Below are 18,506 nucleotides of genomic sequence, written 5' to 3'. Positions count from 1 at the left end.
CTTCCAGCTGATCGGGTGCAGCCAAACTAGAGACATCTGTTTGGAGTTTACAACAGAAACAAACACAGAGCAAGCATGAAAACGCTAGACACACACACAGAGACCAAGCTCTAGCAGTCCTTCTCCGCCTTGACCTCCAAACCACTCTCCCACTGGGTCAGGCTGGGTTGTGGAAGGAAAGGAAATGGGCTTTTCCACCTGCTCCCCACCCCACCCCACCTGCACTGTGACTCATTCAAGCCATGAGTAGAACTTAACTTTCCTTTCTCCTTGCTTTTCCTCTCAGGAAAAACAGAGATGCTCCCACTCCTTAGAGAACCTCATAGGGACTTCCATTAGTTCTCTAATTCTCATCTTTACAGCTCCTTGAGCTGTTTGGGAAGGAAAAGGTGAACCACAGGAGGTGGTAAAACCCTAGAAGACCTTGAAAGTTACCCCTCCCTAAATCACCTCACAGGTCTGGCAGTGAGGAACAGAACTCACCCGGCATCTCTAAGAATTGCCTCAAAGAGGTCAGAAACAGCTGATACTTACAGAACTGAGTAACTGAAGAATCTGGGCCTAGCTGCAGTACCCAGAGTTTCAGAGGACAGGAAAGGCCCCAGACTATGCATAAAGTGGATTCCCCCTTCTTAATCACCTCCAAGTCCTTTGAAGGACAAAGACTATCCTCCCAACCCTATCCCAGTCATGGTCACACCCTCTCCCGCCCATCCCCATGGCCAAGCATTTTCTGAAGCAGCTTTGGATGCTCACCTGTTCTGTTCAATTTTCCTCTTTATTCTCTTCCCCACTGGCGTGCAAACAGAACCAGAGCAGTGCTACTCTTAAAAAATAACCAAATGTTTTATACACATTTCTGTATATACAACTGAACAACATTTTACATGTCCCTTTTGCACAGCAAAAGATATAAACATTGGACTCTGAGAACACAGTTATGTACAAGAAAACCAAAAAGATGTCCAAAATACTTCACAACAGTGCAAAAATATTTTACACAGTATCACGGAGTGAGATCTTTTGAGCAGGAGCAAGGTGTGTGTGTTTCTTAAGGAAAACTTTTTCTAGGTATTAGATGTCAATAACTGTAAACAAAACGCGACTTTCTTTCTCCCCCTCTCCCTTCCCCACTAGTTATTTGAGGAATTTGGCAGAATTTCAAGGGTCTGAGTCTGAGGTAAACAACCCAAGCTCTCGCACCGAAAAGACTGGGTCCAAGGAGGTGGCATTAAAGCCTCAAACACTGTGAAAGCAATTTAAAAAAACAAAAACTGCCATGTTAAAGACAACGCAAGGCCCTCCCAGATGGCCGGTGGGGGAGGAAGTTAACCCCTCCTCCTCAGGCCCCAGCTGCCCCACAAACAGGAAACTGGCCGGCAGGCACTTGAAGCCCGCCGGGCTTTGCTAACACCAGCGGCCTTTCCCTTCCCCAGAACCCAGAGGGCGACCTCTTTCCGCTTCGTTGTAGGGTTTCCCCTCCCCCGTATCTCCACTTGCAATCTGAGCCCCGCTTCAAACACAGCCAAATGTATGGGTGTAGAGAGGGAGGGTCTGGGCCTCAAGTGTCCCATTTCCCCTTTCCTGGGGCAGCTCGGGAGGTAAGGAAGTGGCGGAGAGACGCGTGGGGGTCACGATCGGGCGCCAGGGGCGCGCACAGAACATTGATGGGAGCTCAGCCCGAGTGGGGCTCGTCTGGGCTGGCGCAGTCCGCGGGGCCGGATGGGTCCCCGGCGGTGGCAGTGTTGGCATCCGGGCCCCCTCCTTCGATGGAGCTCTCGCTACCGGTGCTCTCGCCTGAAAGCAGGCGCGTCACCCGCAAGTCCGCCTGCAGGCTGCGCACGTCGTTGCCAAAGCTGAGCTCGCCCAGGTCGTTAATAAGCTGCGAAAGCTCGGCCCTCATGTCGGAGGTGCTGCCCAGCAGCAGAGGCGACGACCCAGCCTCGGGGCCCGCCGAGACCCCGCCGCCCCCCAGCGCCTCCTCGCGGCCACTCTCCAGCGTGTCCAGCAAGTCCCCACATTCGAAGTGCATGGCCACCACCAGCGCCCGCTTCGCCTCGGCCTCTGGCTCGGCCGGCTCCCCCTCCCCGGCTCGGTCCTCCTCCTCCTCGGGGCAACCCTCCGCGTGCTCCTCTCCCTCTTCCTCCAGCAGCTCCTGCTCCTGCTGTTCGCCGAGCAGGTCCTCGGTGATGGAGCCGAGCTTGGGCGCACTTCGGCTGCGCTCCACCGGCGGTTTGTAGCAGCAGGGTCCGTGCAGGAGCAGCTTGCGCAGCGGCACTAGCGGGATGGTGTGAGCGCCCACCAGCTCCTGCTGCTGGTGACGCGCGTCGTCCCGCCGCTTGAGCCGTTTAAATTCCGCCAGAGCGTTGGCCGACGTCTGGTAGAGCAGCAGGGCCATGGCCTGCGCCTTCTCCGGCTTCGACACGAGTACCGCGTGACAGCGCAGCATGACCGCCTTGTGCTTGAGCTCGTGCCGGTACACCCAGGCGAAGACCTTGGGCAGTCGCGCGTCCGCCACGCAGTAGGTAACACGGTGCAGCAGGTACAGGTGGCCCGGGCGCCGCAGCGCGCGCTCCTCGGCGTGCACCATGCGGATGCCCTGCGCACTCACCGTCAGCTTCATCTTGGTGCCCTGACGGCCCGCCTCGCTCTTGCTCCAGATCTTGCCCACCGCTAGGTCGGTGCAGCCGTCGCCGCGCGCCTGGATGGTGGTGGCATTGCCCAGGTAGAGCACAGTGTAAGTGGGGTCCTCGCTGGTGATGTGCAGTTTCTTGCGCTTGGAGCGGAACATGCTTCCCACCCGGCTGAGCGCGCCTTCGGGGCACGCCCTCGCTAGCGAGCTGAGCGCCGAGTAGTGCAGGCTCACCGCGTAGCCCTTGGGCTTGGACGCCTGCCGTGGCGGCGCCTCGGCCAGCAGCTCGAACTTGTGCTTCTTCCACGGCAGCATCTCCGGAGGGCGCCCCCGCGCAGCTGGGCGGCGGCGGCGGAGCGCCGGTTGAGAGCCCGGCTGAGCCACCCGCCCCAGCCGGGCTCGGCCGGGGCAAGACCGAAAAATAAAACTCTGCTGGGAGTGGCCCAGTCCGGAGTGGGGGCGGGGGTGTGGGGGTGTATAAGGCTCGAAAACCCAGCAAAAGAGGTAGGGGTCGAATATTTTAAGATTTAACTGCAATGGGGAGGCGGGAAGGAGCACACAGATTTATCCCAGCCTGAGCAGGATCAGGGCAAAGAGTCTTAGGCAGGCAAAATGAGAGAAAGACAGCACAAGAGTGGAGCGGAAAACGTCTTTAGAAAAAAAGAGATGTGCGCGTGCAAATAAATGAGAAAGCCCCCAGCAAAAGCAGCCGGGATGGTGCGAGAATACGCAAGAACTCCTCGGCGAAGGTGAAAAGGGCCCCCCTCTCACACTCACACACACAGTCGCTAGGGCCAGAAACCGCGGAAACTCAACCGCGAGTGTACCCAGGGGTCGGTACTCCCCACCTCCAAGGGGTGCTGGAGGCAGAGAGCCCCTCGGGTGAGCGGGTCCCAGAAGCAGTTCCTTGCCCCAAGTGCGCTCCGATGGTGGGTCCGGATGGCCGCGGCGGGCCCCGCGCAGCAGTACCCCCGTGGCTCACTGCATCTTCCCACAGGCAGGACGCCGGGGACTCGGGCTCCGCGGCTCACTGTTAGGGCTGGCTCGGCCGGGGCAGCGCGGGGCTCCGAGGGCCAGGCGTGCGCATGGTCGGCTCCCAGGACGGTCGCTACCTCATTTCTTTTCTCCGGAGGGTGTCTGACTGGGCTCCCGGGATCCCCTGGCTCGGCTGCCAGCCTTTGCAGCGCGCCCCCTCCGGTGCCACGAGCGGTAGCTGCTCGCCAGCCTCACATCCTTGCCGTCCGAGAGGAAGATCTCGGGTAAATATAGGCCGGCACGAACCATTCGCCGCGCGGGGACAGGGGAGGAGCTGAGACAAGGATCAGTTTCAGGCTTGGACGCCCCGCGGTTTGCGGATCTTTTAAAGGGATCTGGTTGCAGCCATTGGTTGGGGGAAAGGGGAGACCGATCCAGTCTGGCAATTTCATCCCAAATATACCAATATCCCCTATATCTACAGAAATCGCCAAGACCTGGGGTTACCCCGCAGGAAAAGCAACTTGAATTCTGACACTCCACCCCCAGGCTGAATTGCAACTCACTGAATAAATGTATGTCTCCATCGAAACTTCTGGGGGAGGCGGTGGAAGGTGGGATTTAGACTATAATATGCAAAAAGGTTGGGGAAATAGTAATTCTTTCTGTGTGTGACAGCTTTCTGAGAATGACTGGGTGCTATTTTTTTCCCCCAGAATTTTATACTGTCAAAGAAAATAAAGAAGGGAAAAGAAAACATCTTTCACTGTCTTGGAGCCCTTTCTCCACAGATAAAGAGCAGATAGTGAAAAGAGTGATGAGTGGTAATAAGATGATTGGAGTGAACACTACAGTATGTATTTGATAAATAAGCTCCTAACCCCCAGCAGAGGCCCCGCCTTCTGTCAGGGCCTAAGCAGGAGAGCAGTTTTCTGAGATATACACAGTTTCTAAATAATCCTTGTGTGTGGTTAAGAGCTCAGCTTACTTTGGCAGGCCAGTCATTTAGTTTTATTACATCACCATCACATTATGGATGAAAATTCCTAGTAAAAATTCAAATGACTTTTATTTGTTTCAAATAATGCCCACCCACCCTCCATGAGAATGATTAGCATTAATCATTCTCTTCTCTTGTGCCAGCTTGACACTGTCGCTTTAATCATCTGGCTGGCTTGACCCTTGGTTAGTAACTCATTTCTGGGCTCTTGAAACAACCAGCTTTCCTCTATGGTCTGCTCACTCAAAGCAAAGCCACTTGTGGCTGGAATGTGTAATAAATGTCCGATAACCCTGCATCAAACACCCAAGCTCATCCCACAGGAGGACAATAGACCCTCCCACTCTCCAGGCCCAGGCTTCTGGGGATCTGGGTGTCTCTGGCTTTCATACCAGGTCCTGATGTCAGTACAACCGTAATCCCTCCTGGAGAGTCTCTGGCCCTCTATTTTTGCTAACTTTTAACATTTCTTTGAAAGTAAGTGAAATTCACTCAGTCGTGTCCGACTCTTTGCGACCCCATGGACTGTATGCCCATGGAATTCTCCAGGCCAGAATACTGGAGTGGGTAACCTTTTCCTTCTCCAGGGATCTTCCCAACCCAGGGATCAAACCCAGGTCTCCCACATTGCAGGCAGATTCTTTACCAGCTGAGCCACGACCCAATTTTCTAGAGTCATTGGTACTGAATTTCAGCTTAACTAACTTTCCTGAGTACCTTTTGGTACCAGGCCCTGAACTGGGAGCTGACAGACCTAATTCCTGTCTCCAAGAAACTCCCAGTCCAGTGAAGGATATAAACTTCACCCAACTCTGGGCTTCTGCTGGAATGTAAATTGTATGAGAGCACCCTGTCTGCCCCAGTGCCTGGCACCACTTAATTGTTGAATGAATGAATGAAACATGCATGTAAACAAGAAGATGGAATGGATCAAATGCCCTGCGAAGATCCCAGAGTACTCTGAGAAGCTGGAAGAAGAAAAGATTCTTTGTCACTAGGAAAATCAAAGAAGGTTCCACAGAGGTGGTTATGTTTAAAATGAGCGGGACATCACCAAGCAGGAAAGAGTTAAAGGACTTTCCAGATATAGCAAACATAGAACATAAAAATGCATGCACATGTGCAGTTTAGGATGGCATTTAATAACAATGAAAGAGGAGAACTTTCCTGGTGGTTCAGTGGTTAAGAATCCACCTGCCAATGCAGGGGACATGGGTTTGATCCCTTGTCTGGGAAGATTCTACATGCCACAGGACAACTAAGCCCATGTGCCACAGCTACTGAGGCCCACGTGCCCTACAGCCTGTGCTCCACAACAAGAGAAGCCCCGGCAATGAGAAGATCACACTGCAACCACAGAATAGCCCCTGCTCTCCGCAACTAGAAAAAGCCTGCATCCAGCAGCAAAGACCCAGGGCAGCCAAAACAAAATAAATTAAATAGTTTTTTTAAGTGAAAGAGGAAAATTTCCTGATCAAACAAGGAATTCTCCTGATCATGCTTTCTGGGCTCTCCTAGTCTCTGAGAGAAGGAATGGCCTTTTCATGGCTGGCTGGGCCCAGAATGTCGTTAGACCAGAGCTATAATGACTTACCCCTCAACTGCACTGATAGGTTAATGGAGGCAAGGTGTTGGAAGGAGCTGGTTAGGACTGTAATAAGCCACTTAAGCCAAGGTTAATTCCTCTTCTGCTTGCATTTTTGGAATATCTTATAGTGGCAATGAAGTAGAGAGAGTAAGTGGTCCAAAAAAAAATCCTATAAAAAACACACCAAATTAACTTGTGCTAAGTGACCTTTAGCTGGTCCATATCTCAAAGTCTAGACTCTACAAAAGCAGACATCATGTTCAAGCAGTTAACATTTCCAAATTACTCAGAGGGCCAAGGGTTACAAGGCTGTATATTGTCACCCTGCTTATTTAATGTATATGCAGAGTATATCATGCGAAATGCCAGGTTGGATGAAGCACAAACTGGAATCAAGATTGCCAGGAAGAATATCAACAACTTCAGATATGCAGATGATACCACATTGATGGCAGAAAGCAAAGAGGAACTAAAGAGCCTCTTGATGAGGGTGAAAAAGGAGAGTGAAAAAGCTGCCTTAAAACTTAACATTCAAAAACTAAGATCATGGCATCTAGTCCCATCACTTCATGGCAAATAGAAGGGGAAAAGTGGAAGCAGTGACAGATTTTATTTTCCTGGGCTCCAAAATCACTGTGGACGGTGACTGCAACCATGAAAATTAAGACATTTGCTCATTGGAAGGAAAGCTATGGCAAACCTTGACAACACATTAAAAAGCAGAGATCTCACTTTGCCGACAAAGGTCCGTATAGTCAAAGCTATGGTTTTTCCAATAGTCATGTACTGATGTGAGAATTGGACCATAAAGAAAGCTGAGTGCTGAAGAATTGATGCTTTCAAATTGTGGTGCAAGAGAAGACTCTTGAGAGTCCCTTGGATTACAAGATCAAACCAGTCAATCCTAAAGGAAATCAACCCTGAATATTCTAATGCAGGATTGATGCTGAAGCTGATAGGCTCCAATACTTTGGCCACCTGATGCGAAAAGCCAACTCGTTGGAAAAGAGCCTGATGCTGGGAAAGATGGAAGGCAGAAGGAGAAGGGGGCGGCAAGAGGATGAGATGGTTAGATAGCACCACCGACTGAAAGGACATGAATTTGAGCAAACTCCAGGAGACAGCGGAGGACAGAGGAGCCTGGCATGCTATAGTCCATGGAGTCACAGAGTTGGACACAACTTAGTGACTGAACAACAATGAACAACAACCAAGGATCAGAAGGGTTTAGGGAGGAAGTGGAGGTGCTGGTGATGGGAGGTCGGGCTTGTCTCATCCTCCACGAGAGGCACCTCCTTGGGTTTCATGCAGTGGCAGAGAAACCAGTGGTGCACAGCAGCAGGGAGGACTCCACTGGTGGGCCAGGCTTTCCAGCAGACCCAGTGTCCCAGATCCACAGGCTCACAGAGCTGCTCCTGGGCTATCTTCTTAGTAAGCTTATTTTCAACCTGGGAGGACAGAGAAGTTTTAGGCAAATATGAGCACACCGATGTGTAAGACACACACTGTGTAGACCCGAGACATAGAACAGTTCCAGAATAGACCTCAGCAAAGTCAGCTGGCAAGGGCTGACCAAAACTGCATGGCTAGAAACTGCATGGACCATAGACTGTTTTTTATGATACTGCCCCATCTACTGGTGCCAGGCAAAAGTGACACTTGGTGAAACATTTTCTCACAGAACCAGATAAGCCAGCAGTTGAATCAACACACAGCCAAGTCACAGCTGGAAAGAAACCCAGTCTCTAACATAACATCTAAGAGTAAGCCTTTTAACTTGCATGAAGCTTTGGGGCTGGCTTTCTCCCACCTTATTTCCCGCATAATGCTCTTCCTGCTTGGCCCCCCTCCCCCTACATCCCACTGAATGAACACTGGCCTCAGCCATGACAATTGACATACCTGGGATCTTCAAAGTCATTCAACAAATATTTGTTGAGAGTCCACTGTGGACGTGATGTCATTGCTGGGGATACTGCACCAAAGCAGACAGACAGGTCTTTGCCCTCATGGGATTTATATCCTGTGGCGAGGCAGATAACAAGCAAACAAATAACTGAAAAAATACCAGTTAGTGAAGAGTCTCTGAAGAAAAGAAAGCAGTGTTAGGAGTAGAAGTAGCTGGTTTGGACTGCAGAGCCAGGGAAGGCCTCTCTGGGCAGAGACCTGGATGGGATGAAACCAACCAGACAAAGAAATGGAGGGAGAACATTCCATCCTGTGATGGCCAAAATGGTCGTCATAGGCCAAATGCTGCTAATGAGCACCTGAGAAGTACTGGATCCAAATTGAGATGTGATGCAAACATGAAATACACTCAACATTTTAAAGACCTAGATAGGAATGTAAAATATTCAATAATTTTATAGTAATTATATATTAAATGATAATGTTTTGGCTATATTGAGTTACTAGAATATACTATTAAAATTAATTTTTCCCATTTCCCTTCATTAATGTGGCTGCTGGAACATTTAAAACTATGCATTTGGACAGCTTTGTGCTAGGCAGAGTGCATAGCCAATGTGAAGTCCCCACAGTGGGAATGACTCCAGTGGGTTCAAGGACTCTCCAACTTCAAAATCTTAGTGTGAGATTATAGCCTCTTACCCTTCCAGCCCTCTTCATTCCTGACTCCTATCACATCAGCATTCCTCCAAGAGCAGACTCACCCCCTGGCTGTATCAGAATTCCGTGGGAAAATTCCTGGATCCCACCCATAAACCAGAATACCTGGAGTTAGAGGCTGGGAATATGTGTGCTTCAACTTTTTGTGATTGAACAGATACTAAAGTGCAGGGAGCTCTGCCCTAGCCTACTTCATTTTTCCTACTATCAACTCCTTCCTAACTTCTTATCCTTGCCCTCTTCCTCATCCAAGACCTTCTGGATGAGCATCAGGTTCACAATTTCTGTGCACTGTATCCACTCCATCCCTGGATTACTCTGTGCTCTGCTCCTGGTGTCAGAATGCTAAGTAGAATCCTCCAGTTGTTCAGACAGTGCATCAACACATTCTGACCATCCTAAGATAGGCAGAATAATCACCACCACCACCAGCATAAAGAAAGCTGAGCACAAAGAATTGATGCTTTCAACTGTTATGTTGGAGAAGACTCTGGAGAGTCCCTTGGACTGCAAAAAGATCAAACCAGTCAGTCCTAAAGAAAATCAGTCTTGAATATTCATTGGAAAGACTGATGCTGAAGCTCCAATACTTTGGCCACCTGATTCGAAGAGTCAACTCATTAGAAAAGACCCTGATGCTGGGAAAGGTTAAAGGCAGGAGGAGAAAGGGATGACAGAGGATGAGATGGCTGGATGGCATCACTGACTCCATGGACATGAGTTTGAACAAGCTCCAGGAGATGGCGAAGGACACCAGGGAAGCCTGGTGTGCTGCAGTCGTGGGGTCACAAAGAGTCGTACACGACTGAGCGTCTGAACCACCACGACGACCACCACCACCAACCTCACCCCCCCCAAAGATGCCTATGTCCTAACCCCCAGAATCTATGAATAAGTTACAGTACATGGCAAAGGGAAAGGAAGATTGTAAATGGAATTAAGATTGCTAACCAACTGAAAATAACCGGGGAAAATAGCTTGAATTATCCAGATGGGCTCATTCTAATCACCATGGTCCGTGAAAGTGGAGATCTACAAAAACATTATGCTAAAGTGAAACCCTAATGACAGAACACAGGTTGGGGATTGCCAGGGGCTGGAGGGATGGAGGAAGGGGGAGTAAGTGCTTAATGTATACAGGGTTTCCTTTGGGGTGATGAAAATGTTATGGAACTTGACGGAAGTGGTAGTCAAGTGGCATGACATTTTGAATATCCTAAATACCACTTAAAGCTCAACATTCAGAAAACTAAGATCATGGCATCTGGTCCCATCACTTCATGGCAAATAGATGGGGAAACAGTGGAAACAGTAGCTGACTTTATTTTTCTGGGCTCCAAAATCACTGCAGATGGTGACTGCAGCCATGAAATTAAAAGACGCTTACTCCTTGGAAGGAAAGTTATGACCAACCTAGACAGTATATTGAAAAGCAGAGACATTACTTTGTCAACAAAGGTCCGTCTAGTCAAGGCTATGGTTTTTCCAGAGGTCATGTATGGATGTGACAGTTGGACTATAAAGAAAGCTGAGTGCCGAAGAATTGATGCTTTTGAACTGTGGTGTTGGAGGAGACTCTTGAGAGTCCCTTGGACTGCAAGGAGATCCAACCAGTCCATCCTAAAGGAAATCAGTCCTGAATATTCATTGGAAGGACTGATGTTGAAGCTGAAACTCCAATACTTTGGCCCCCTGACGCGAAGAGCTGACTCATTTGAAAAGACCCTGATGCTGGGAAGGATTGAGGACAGGAGGAGAAGGGGATCACGGAGGATGAGATAGTTGGATGGCATCACCAACTCAATGGACATGGCTTTGGGTGGACTCTAGGAGTTGGTGATGGACAGGGAGGCCTGGCGTGCTGTGGCTCATGGGGTCCCAAAGAGTCGGACACGACTGAGGGACTGGACTGAACTGAAATACCACTTAATTATTCCCTTTAAAAGGGATAATTTTATGTTACATGAATCTCACCTCAATTTTTTTAAATGAAAGCAGGATGTAAAAGAGTTAGAGTGGTGTCATATTTTAGATTCCACCTATATGGGATATCATATGGTATTTCTCCTTTTCTGACTTTTGTAGGATAATCTATAGGTCCATCCATGTTGCTGGAAATGACTTTATTTCATTCTTTTTATGGCTGAGTAGTATTCCATTGAATATGTGTACCACATCTTCTTTATCCATTCATCTGTTAATTGTTTCCATGTCTTGGCTACTGTGAATAGTGCTGCAAGGAACATAGAATTGCATGTATCTTTTTTTTTTTTTTTGCATGTATCTTTTTGAACTATAGTTTTGTCAGGACATATACTCAGAAGTGGAATTGCCAGATCATATGCCAATTCTATTTTTAGTTTTTTGGAGGAAACTCCATACTGTTTTCCATAGTGGCTGCACCAATTTACATTCCCACCAACAATGTAGGTCTCTTCTTTTTTCTCCACACCATTATTATTTGTAGTCTTCTGTGAGAAACCTGTATGCAGGTCAGGAAGCAACAGTTAGAACTGGACATGGAACAACAGACTGGTTAGAAATCGGGAAAGGAGTATGTCAAGGCTGTATATTGTCACCCTGCTTATTTAACTAATATGAAGAGTACATCATGAGAAACACTGGGCTGGATAAAGCACAAGCTGGAATCAAGATTACCGGGAGAAATATCAATAATCTCAGATATGCAGATGACACCACCCTTATGGCAGAAGGTGAAGGTGAACTAAAAAGCCTCTTGATGAAAGTGAAAGAGGAGAGTGAAAAAGTTGGCTTAAAGCTTAACATTCAGAAAACTAAGATCATGGCATCTGGGCCCATCACTTCATGGGAAATAGATGGGGAGACAGTGGAAACAGTGTCAGACTTTATTTTGGGGGGCTCCAAAATCACTGCAGATGGTGACTGCAGCCATGAAATTAAAAGACACTTACTCCTTGGAAGGAAAGTGATGACCAACCTAGATAGCATATTAAAAAGCAGAGACATTACTTTGCCAACAAAGGTCCGTCTAGTCAAGGCTATGGTTTTTCCACTGGTCATGTATGGATGTGAGAGTTGGACTATAAAGAAAGCTCAGCACCGAAAAATTGATGCTTTTGAACTGTGGTGTTGGAGAAGACTCTTGAGAGTCACTTGGACTGCAAGGAGATCCAACCAGTACATCCTAAAGGAGATCAGTCCTGGGTGTTCGTTGGAAGGACTGATGCTGAAGCTGAAACTCCAGTACTTTGGCCACCTCATGCAGAGTTGACTCATTGGGAAAAGCCCTGATGCTGGGAGGAATTGGGGGCAGGAAGAGAAGGGGACAACAGAGGATGAGATGGTTGGATGGCATCACCAACTTGATGGACATGGGTTTGAGTAAACTCCGGGAGTTGGTGATAGACAGGGAGGCCTGGTGTGCTGCGATTCATGGGGTTGCAAAGAGTCGGACACGACTGAGCGACTGAACTGAACTGAACTTGATGATGGCCATTCTAATGAGTGTGAGGTGGTATCTCATTGTAGTTTTGATCTGCATTTCTGTAATAATTGACATGTTGAGCATCTTCTTATGTGCCTATTGGCCATCTGTATGTCTTCTTTGGAGAAATGTCTACTTAGATCTTCTGCCCATTTTTTCAATTGGATTTTGTTACTGTTGTCATTGAGTTGTATAAGCTGTTTGTATGAGCAGTTTTGGAAATGAAGCCCTTGTAGGTCACATCATTTGCAAATATTTATTCCCAGGCTATGCTCTTTGCATTGAGTCAGATCAGGGCCTGACTCCGGAGGACCTTGAATAGCAGGTAGAGGCATCTTGCAAGCTGGGTGAGTCACTGGAGGCCTTTGAGTAGGGATGTGCTGTGATCAGAGTCAGAGCTCAGACGCCCATGTCCCAGCTCTGACTCACTGAGGGTCCCAGAGCAAGATGCTGCCTCTTCCTGGGCCCTCTCCTTCCTGCTTGTGAACTGAGCAAATTCCCCTCTGGTTCTAAGATCATAAGAAGCTATGTTGGCTTTCTAAGACTGCCATAACAAATTACCATAAACAGAATGGCTGAAAATAATAGAGATTTTTTTTTTCCCTCACAGCTCCTGAGGCTAGTAGAAGATAGCATCCTTCCTTGCCTCTTCCTAGCTTCTGCAATCCCTGGCATTCCTTGGCTTGTAGACACATCAGCCCCATCTCTGCTTTCCTTCTCTGATGATGTTCTCCCCCGATTTTGTATCTTTTCTGTGTGTGCCCAAATTTGTGTCTTCTTATAGGGACATCTGTCATTGCAGTAAGGCCCACTCTAATCACATGTGACCCTGTCTTCACTTTAGTACATCTGCAAAGATACTATTTTCGAATAATATCTTATCAGGTTAAGACTGGAATCTCTGTTATTGAAAGACAGCATTCAACTCAAAGCAAAGGCCATAGTACGAAATTGCAAGGGTAAGAGAAGAAAATAGATGAGATGTCTATAAACTCTGGAGGTCATCCTGTGTCCTAAGGCCCCAAAAATGTTCTCACCATGACTTTGCTTGCCCTGAAGCCCCACCTTTAATGCACTGCTTGCTTGGAATGTTTACCACCTGAAGAAGGGCCTGGCAGAAATGCAAAGGCATAAGAAGGCAGTCAAGAGAAGTGAAACTATGAGCCCTGCAAGTGAGCCTTTCTCATCAGCACCACCAGAGGCAAGGAATGAATGTTAAGTTTGTTCCCTCAAAAGACAGAGGACAGAGAAACTGCTCTGCCTGCATGGTTATCTTTAAAACTGGAGCCTTTAATCTTCACATTTTCATTTGTGCTAGTAAGTTCAGTTCAGTCACTCAGTCATGTCTGACTCTTTGCAATCCCATGGACAGCAGCATGCCAGACCTCCCTATCACCAACTCCCAGAGCTTGCTCAAACTCATGTCCATCGAGTTGGTGATACCATCCAACCATCTCCCCTCTGTCATCCCCTTCTCCTCCTGCCTTCAATCTTTCCCAGCATCAGGGTATTTTCTAATGAGTCAGCTGTTTGCATCAGGTGGCCAAAATATTGGAGTTTCAGCTTCATCATCAGTCCTTCCGATGAATAAATACTAGTAGTACTTGTAAATAATAATGACCACATTTCCTAGATTGTTAGATCATGATGCCCTTGACCTTTACATGACAAAGAGGGCAGGATGTTCTCTTCTTCCGGGGTTATATAGTGAAGGTACCATGCTGATATTGCCAGCCTAGGCACCTTCTCTGAGATCATCTTTGTGCCACTATTATTTCAAATACTGGAGTGAAACAAAGGGTGGCATAAGCAGGAGGGGCAAGGAGTCTATTAGGTAAGAATGTTACCTAATTGAGCTCCTTAGTGATTATCTATTCCAACACCCACTTTCAAGCATGAGCCTACTTGAGAACATCCTGATGCTTGATTATTTAGCCTTTGCTTAAACACCTCCAGCAACAGAGAGCTCACTCCCTTTCAAAGCTGTCATTCCATCTTTGAACCACTCCAATTGTAAGAAGGCTTACACAGGTTGAAATGGCAACTCTGTAGTTCCTCCCTATTTGTTCTAGTTCCACTTGCCTTGTCAGAACAATCCTCTTCTGGCCCTATGACAGTCCTTCAGATAAACAGAAACGGCCCTATATACTTTCTCCTGACTCTATTCACACTTCCTCCAACTTTTTCTCAATTCCTTGCCATCCAAGCATACCTGCTAATATTATCAATGTATCTATTAAAATGATTTAGGGGAGGGACCACAGTTAGAGACAAATAGTGAAATCCCAGTGGTCAGAAGGCCTTCCTAGTGGATTAGGGTCTTACTGGTGGTGTAGTTCATCACTCCACCACTGACTTGAGCTATTTAACCTTGGATGAGTCCCTCTGTTGGACTGATGACCACTACAATATAAGTTAATGGGGGCAGGGAGTTTGTCCATTGCTGAACCCCAGAGACTAGTAATGAATGAATGAATGAACAAATGAAAGAAACCTGGCACTTTCCATCTGAAGATTATAGAGTTGCTGATTATTCATTCTACTAGGAGCCTTCTTTATTTTGTATTACTTCACTGAACTTCACTGGATCTCAGTTTCTACTGCCAGAAGTTCAGAAAACTGATAGTGCCCTTTCTTACTTGCTGTTGTGAGGGAAAAAATAATTTTCAGAGTCATCTGTGAATAAAATACTCCAGAAATTCCAGATATAACTCCAAGAGTTGGGAAAAATTCATGGGTTCAAATACAGTACACATAGGATCTTGTAGCCTACCCACCAAACGAGAGGTCTTTTACATGTTCATTGAACACACAGTGACTTGCACAAGCAGGAAAGCAATGTTTGAAGTGACTCAAATTTATCATTTATAGTCACTGTTGAACTATTGAAACTTGCTTATGTGTGGGAATCCACCCATTTTTGACAGGGATAAACTGAGAATCATAGATAATCAAAGGGAGTTTCCTACTGATTCAGTGACTCTGTGGAGAGTGCCAGACTTCTATTTTCACAACTCTCAGTCTTATGCAAACTGCTTTAATGTCCTTGTGGAAGAAGTTGGTGTAGAGAATGGGAAAGAGGGAGGGCAGGGTTACAAGCTTGCCTTGGGACAATTTTTCTGCCACTGATACATTGTTGGCCAAGGGGTGAAAACAAAACCAAAACAGAAACCCACCCACTCACCCCTCTCCATCCCCAGAGAGAGGTGGAGCCCAGAGGCACGAGAGTGTGAAGTTGGAGCGCAGAAAGCTACTCCAAGGTTTATTCCTACATGTGGGTTTGGGGGACTTGGAATTACATTTGTTGAATCACAGTAAATCAAGAATGAGGAACACCCCATATTGCTATTTGGAAACTGAATAGGAGGCTCCCAATTTCCAAATCAATGCAACGTTCTCCAAGAGTCAGCTATTTAGGGAATCTTGGCCTCAACAGGTCTCAGCTATATGGGGTATTAGGAAGATCTGACTAGTTTTCCAGACACAAACATTTCCACTGTCATGACAAAGTGAGGAGAGTTTGACTGGGTTGTGTTGTTCCCTGAAGTGTGTGGGTGGAATGGCTTTTGTAGTTAGAGGGTAGGGACTGGGCTGATTCATCTTTGCAACTTCCTCACTCAGGAGCAGCAACCAACACCTTCTCCACCCTTCACCATCACCATCATCACTCCCGGTGTCCCCATTTCACTTTGTTCCTCTGAATCTGGATCCCACAACCGTGTTTCACCAGCATCCTCAATTCCCCTTCCTCCTTGCCCTCTCACTGAACTAGCCTCATAATCCTTCAGTATGAACCAATTATACATCTGGAATCTCACCAGCATTGTCCAGTTGTTGGGGAAAAAATTGTTCAGTTGTGAAAATGAACACAAAATACTAGGCAATGATCTTGCAGCATTATCTCATTTACTACCTCTGCAGGACAGGAATTATTATTATCCTCATTAACCAGATAAGAAAGCTGAGATTTAGTTCTTTGTCAGTGGTAGATTTGAGGAGTATCTCAGGGGGGAGTAGATTTTTTTCATGCTTTACTTATTTGTCAGCTAAGAGTAGTTGTTGACATTTTATGATGTCAGTGTCTTTTTGATGCCCTATCTATCTTGATTAAATTATCACTTTATTTGATCCAGATTTTTTGAAGCCCAGGAGAAGAATGACAATAGAAACCAAAAGTGTTTGTTTTCCTTAAATCGCTGAGGGTGACAAAATCTGGAAAAGGAAATGAAGGTGAAGTCCCAAGTTTCTAACTGAGCTCTAGGTGGCAGGTTTGTTTACATCCTCTGATTATTATTGTCACTAGAATAGAAAGTTCATTGAATCTTGCTTTATGAGTTAGTTTTGTCCACTGAGCCCTGGTGGTTCAGAGGGTAAAGCGCCTGCCTGAAACGCAGTAGATCCAGGTTTGATCCCTGGGTCAGGAAGATCCCCTGGAGAAGGAAGTGCCAGCCCACTACACTACTCTTGCCTGGAAAATCCCATGGACGGAGGAGCCTGGTAGGCTACAGTCCATGGGGTCACAAAGAGTCAGACACGACTGAGCAACTTCATTTTCTTTCTTACTTTCTTTATCCACTTAGCTCTAAGAGAATGCCAGAAACTGTCTCTTCCATTTTAGTTCTGGAGATGATGTTCAGGTTTTTGGTGTGGTTTTTTTTGTTTGTCTGTTTGTTTTAGTAATCCAATTATATTGTATGTTATTGTGGTCATGCCTCAATGCATGTACGATCTTAGTTCCTGACCAGAGAGCCAACCCATGCCCCCTGCAGTGGAAGGGTGGAGTCTTAATCAGTAGACTGCCACGAAATTCCTCAGGTTTTTTAAAGATATGCTGTCTCTAAGTTGAGAGATGGGAAAAACCACGTTCTAATGTTTTCCTTCACTGATCTGTGAGCACCGCCTTCCCAAAGCCTTGCCGACTACTACATGGTTTGTCAGCAATCCTTTGGGTGTTTCCCAAAGTTCACTCCAATTCAGTTAGAGTCAGCAGTGAGATAGAGCCCACAGCAGGGCTTAGCAGGGAATGCAGAGATGGGTGGGGGATATGGTTCCAGCTCTTCCTGACCCAGACTTGCTATGACTGACTTCTAGCCAGTGCTCTTCAGGGTCTTCATCTGCACCAGCAGGAAATGGACTTCTCTTGCTCTTCAGAGTGGCCTGTGGGCCAGACCAACATCATCATCATCTCCTGGAAGAACCCAGTGCCGCCAGACCCTAGACCTTATCAATCAGAATCAGCACGTTAGCAAGATTCCTAGAGGGTTCACATGCACATCAAAATTGGGTAAGAACTGGGTTCTAAAATACACAATAACAACCCTCATTCTCCCCTCAATATCTGCCCCAGGAATGGATAAAAGATTGAGGAGACTTGGGTTTGATGCCTGACCAAATATATTTCAGCTATGATTTGGGCAAGCTGCTTGCTCTCAGAGCATCACAACAATGAGGTGGTTCTCCTGATTAATAAGAATGGAGTTAAAATCCCCAACACCCACATAACTCTAATACGACTTCTATAAAGTGAGGAGCAAAAGTCAGGCCGCAAAGAATGGAGCGGGGGTCACTGCTTTCACTTTATTTTTTTTCACTTTATTTTAATTTATAGGAAAATTTAAATACAATTCTAGGTGGAAGTTTTAAACGCTTTTTAAAAAGCTCTTTGAAAACAACAACAACATTTAAGTCAAATTCCTTTGGCTTTCCTTGCAACCTTGTCAAGCTCTTTCCATTCCAAAATGCCATCCACGCAGGAACGCTTCTCACCAATTCACAGCTTTGGAAGACCAAGTAAACACAAAGCTGTTTAGTTGCCAGGCGTGACAGCGGTGAAGCCACACCCTACAACACTAGGCCGAAAATTAGCGCCAGGAAGCAACGCCACCTAGCGCTGCAGAACACCCTTCACCCAAGTCTCCGCCTCCTCCTGACGAAATTAACCGGAGGCGTGGCTCCCACCGCAAATATGTCCGGCCACTTTTTTCCGAGTCTCCTAGTTGTACCCCGAACACTAAAAATCGATGCACAAATTTGGAAGGTACCATTCGTTTAATCGCGTTGCTTTATCCAACTTTGAGATATTCTGAGGAATATATATTGAAAATTAAGTTCTGAGGCGCCACTTTTTGCATTTACTTTCTATCGTAGTGGCAAATGTGAGATATATAAGTGGCGATTTGAGGCAAATTATTCTGTTTCCCTGAGACTTCGGGCCTTA

At 46.9% G+C, this 18,506-nt stretch overlaps 1 protein-coding gene across 1 annotated transcript; it reads right to left on the bottom strand.

The window, feature by feature from the left end:
* Positions 1-759: 759 nt before the first annotated feature.
* FAM43A (family with sequence similarity 43 member A) lies at positions 760-3,885 on the bottom strand. The gene has a single exon (XM_043874874.1). It carries the CDS (start codon positions 2,945-2,947, stop codon positions 1,676-1,678), a length of 1,272 nt encoding a protein of 423 aa, XP_043730809.1. The 5' UTR covers positions 2,948-3,885; the 3' UTR covers positions 760-1,675.
* Positions 3,886-18,506: the final 14,621 nt, after the last annotated feature.

The sequence above is a fragment of the Cervus elaphus genome, chromosome 19 (genome assembly GCF_910594005.1).
Source record: "Cervus elaphus chromosome 19, mCerEla1.1, whole genome shotgun sequence".
Lineage (NCBI taxonomy): Eukaryota > Metazoa > Chordata > Mammalia > Artiodactyla > Cervidae > Cervus > Cervus elaphus.
Note: the sequence above shows the minus strand (reverse complement) of the source record. Positions and strands in the feature narration are given on the sequence as shown.

Coding starts and splice junctions, on each gene's coding strand:
- FAM43A (XM_043874874.1), bottom strand. CDS start 2,947: ATGCTGCCGTGGAAGAAGCACAAGTTCGAGCTGCTGGCCGAGGCGCCG.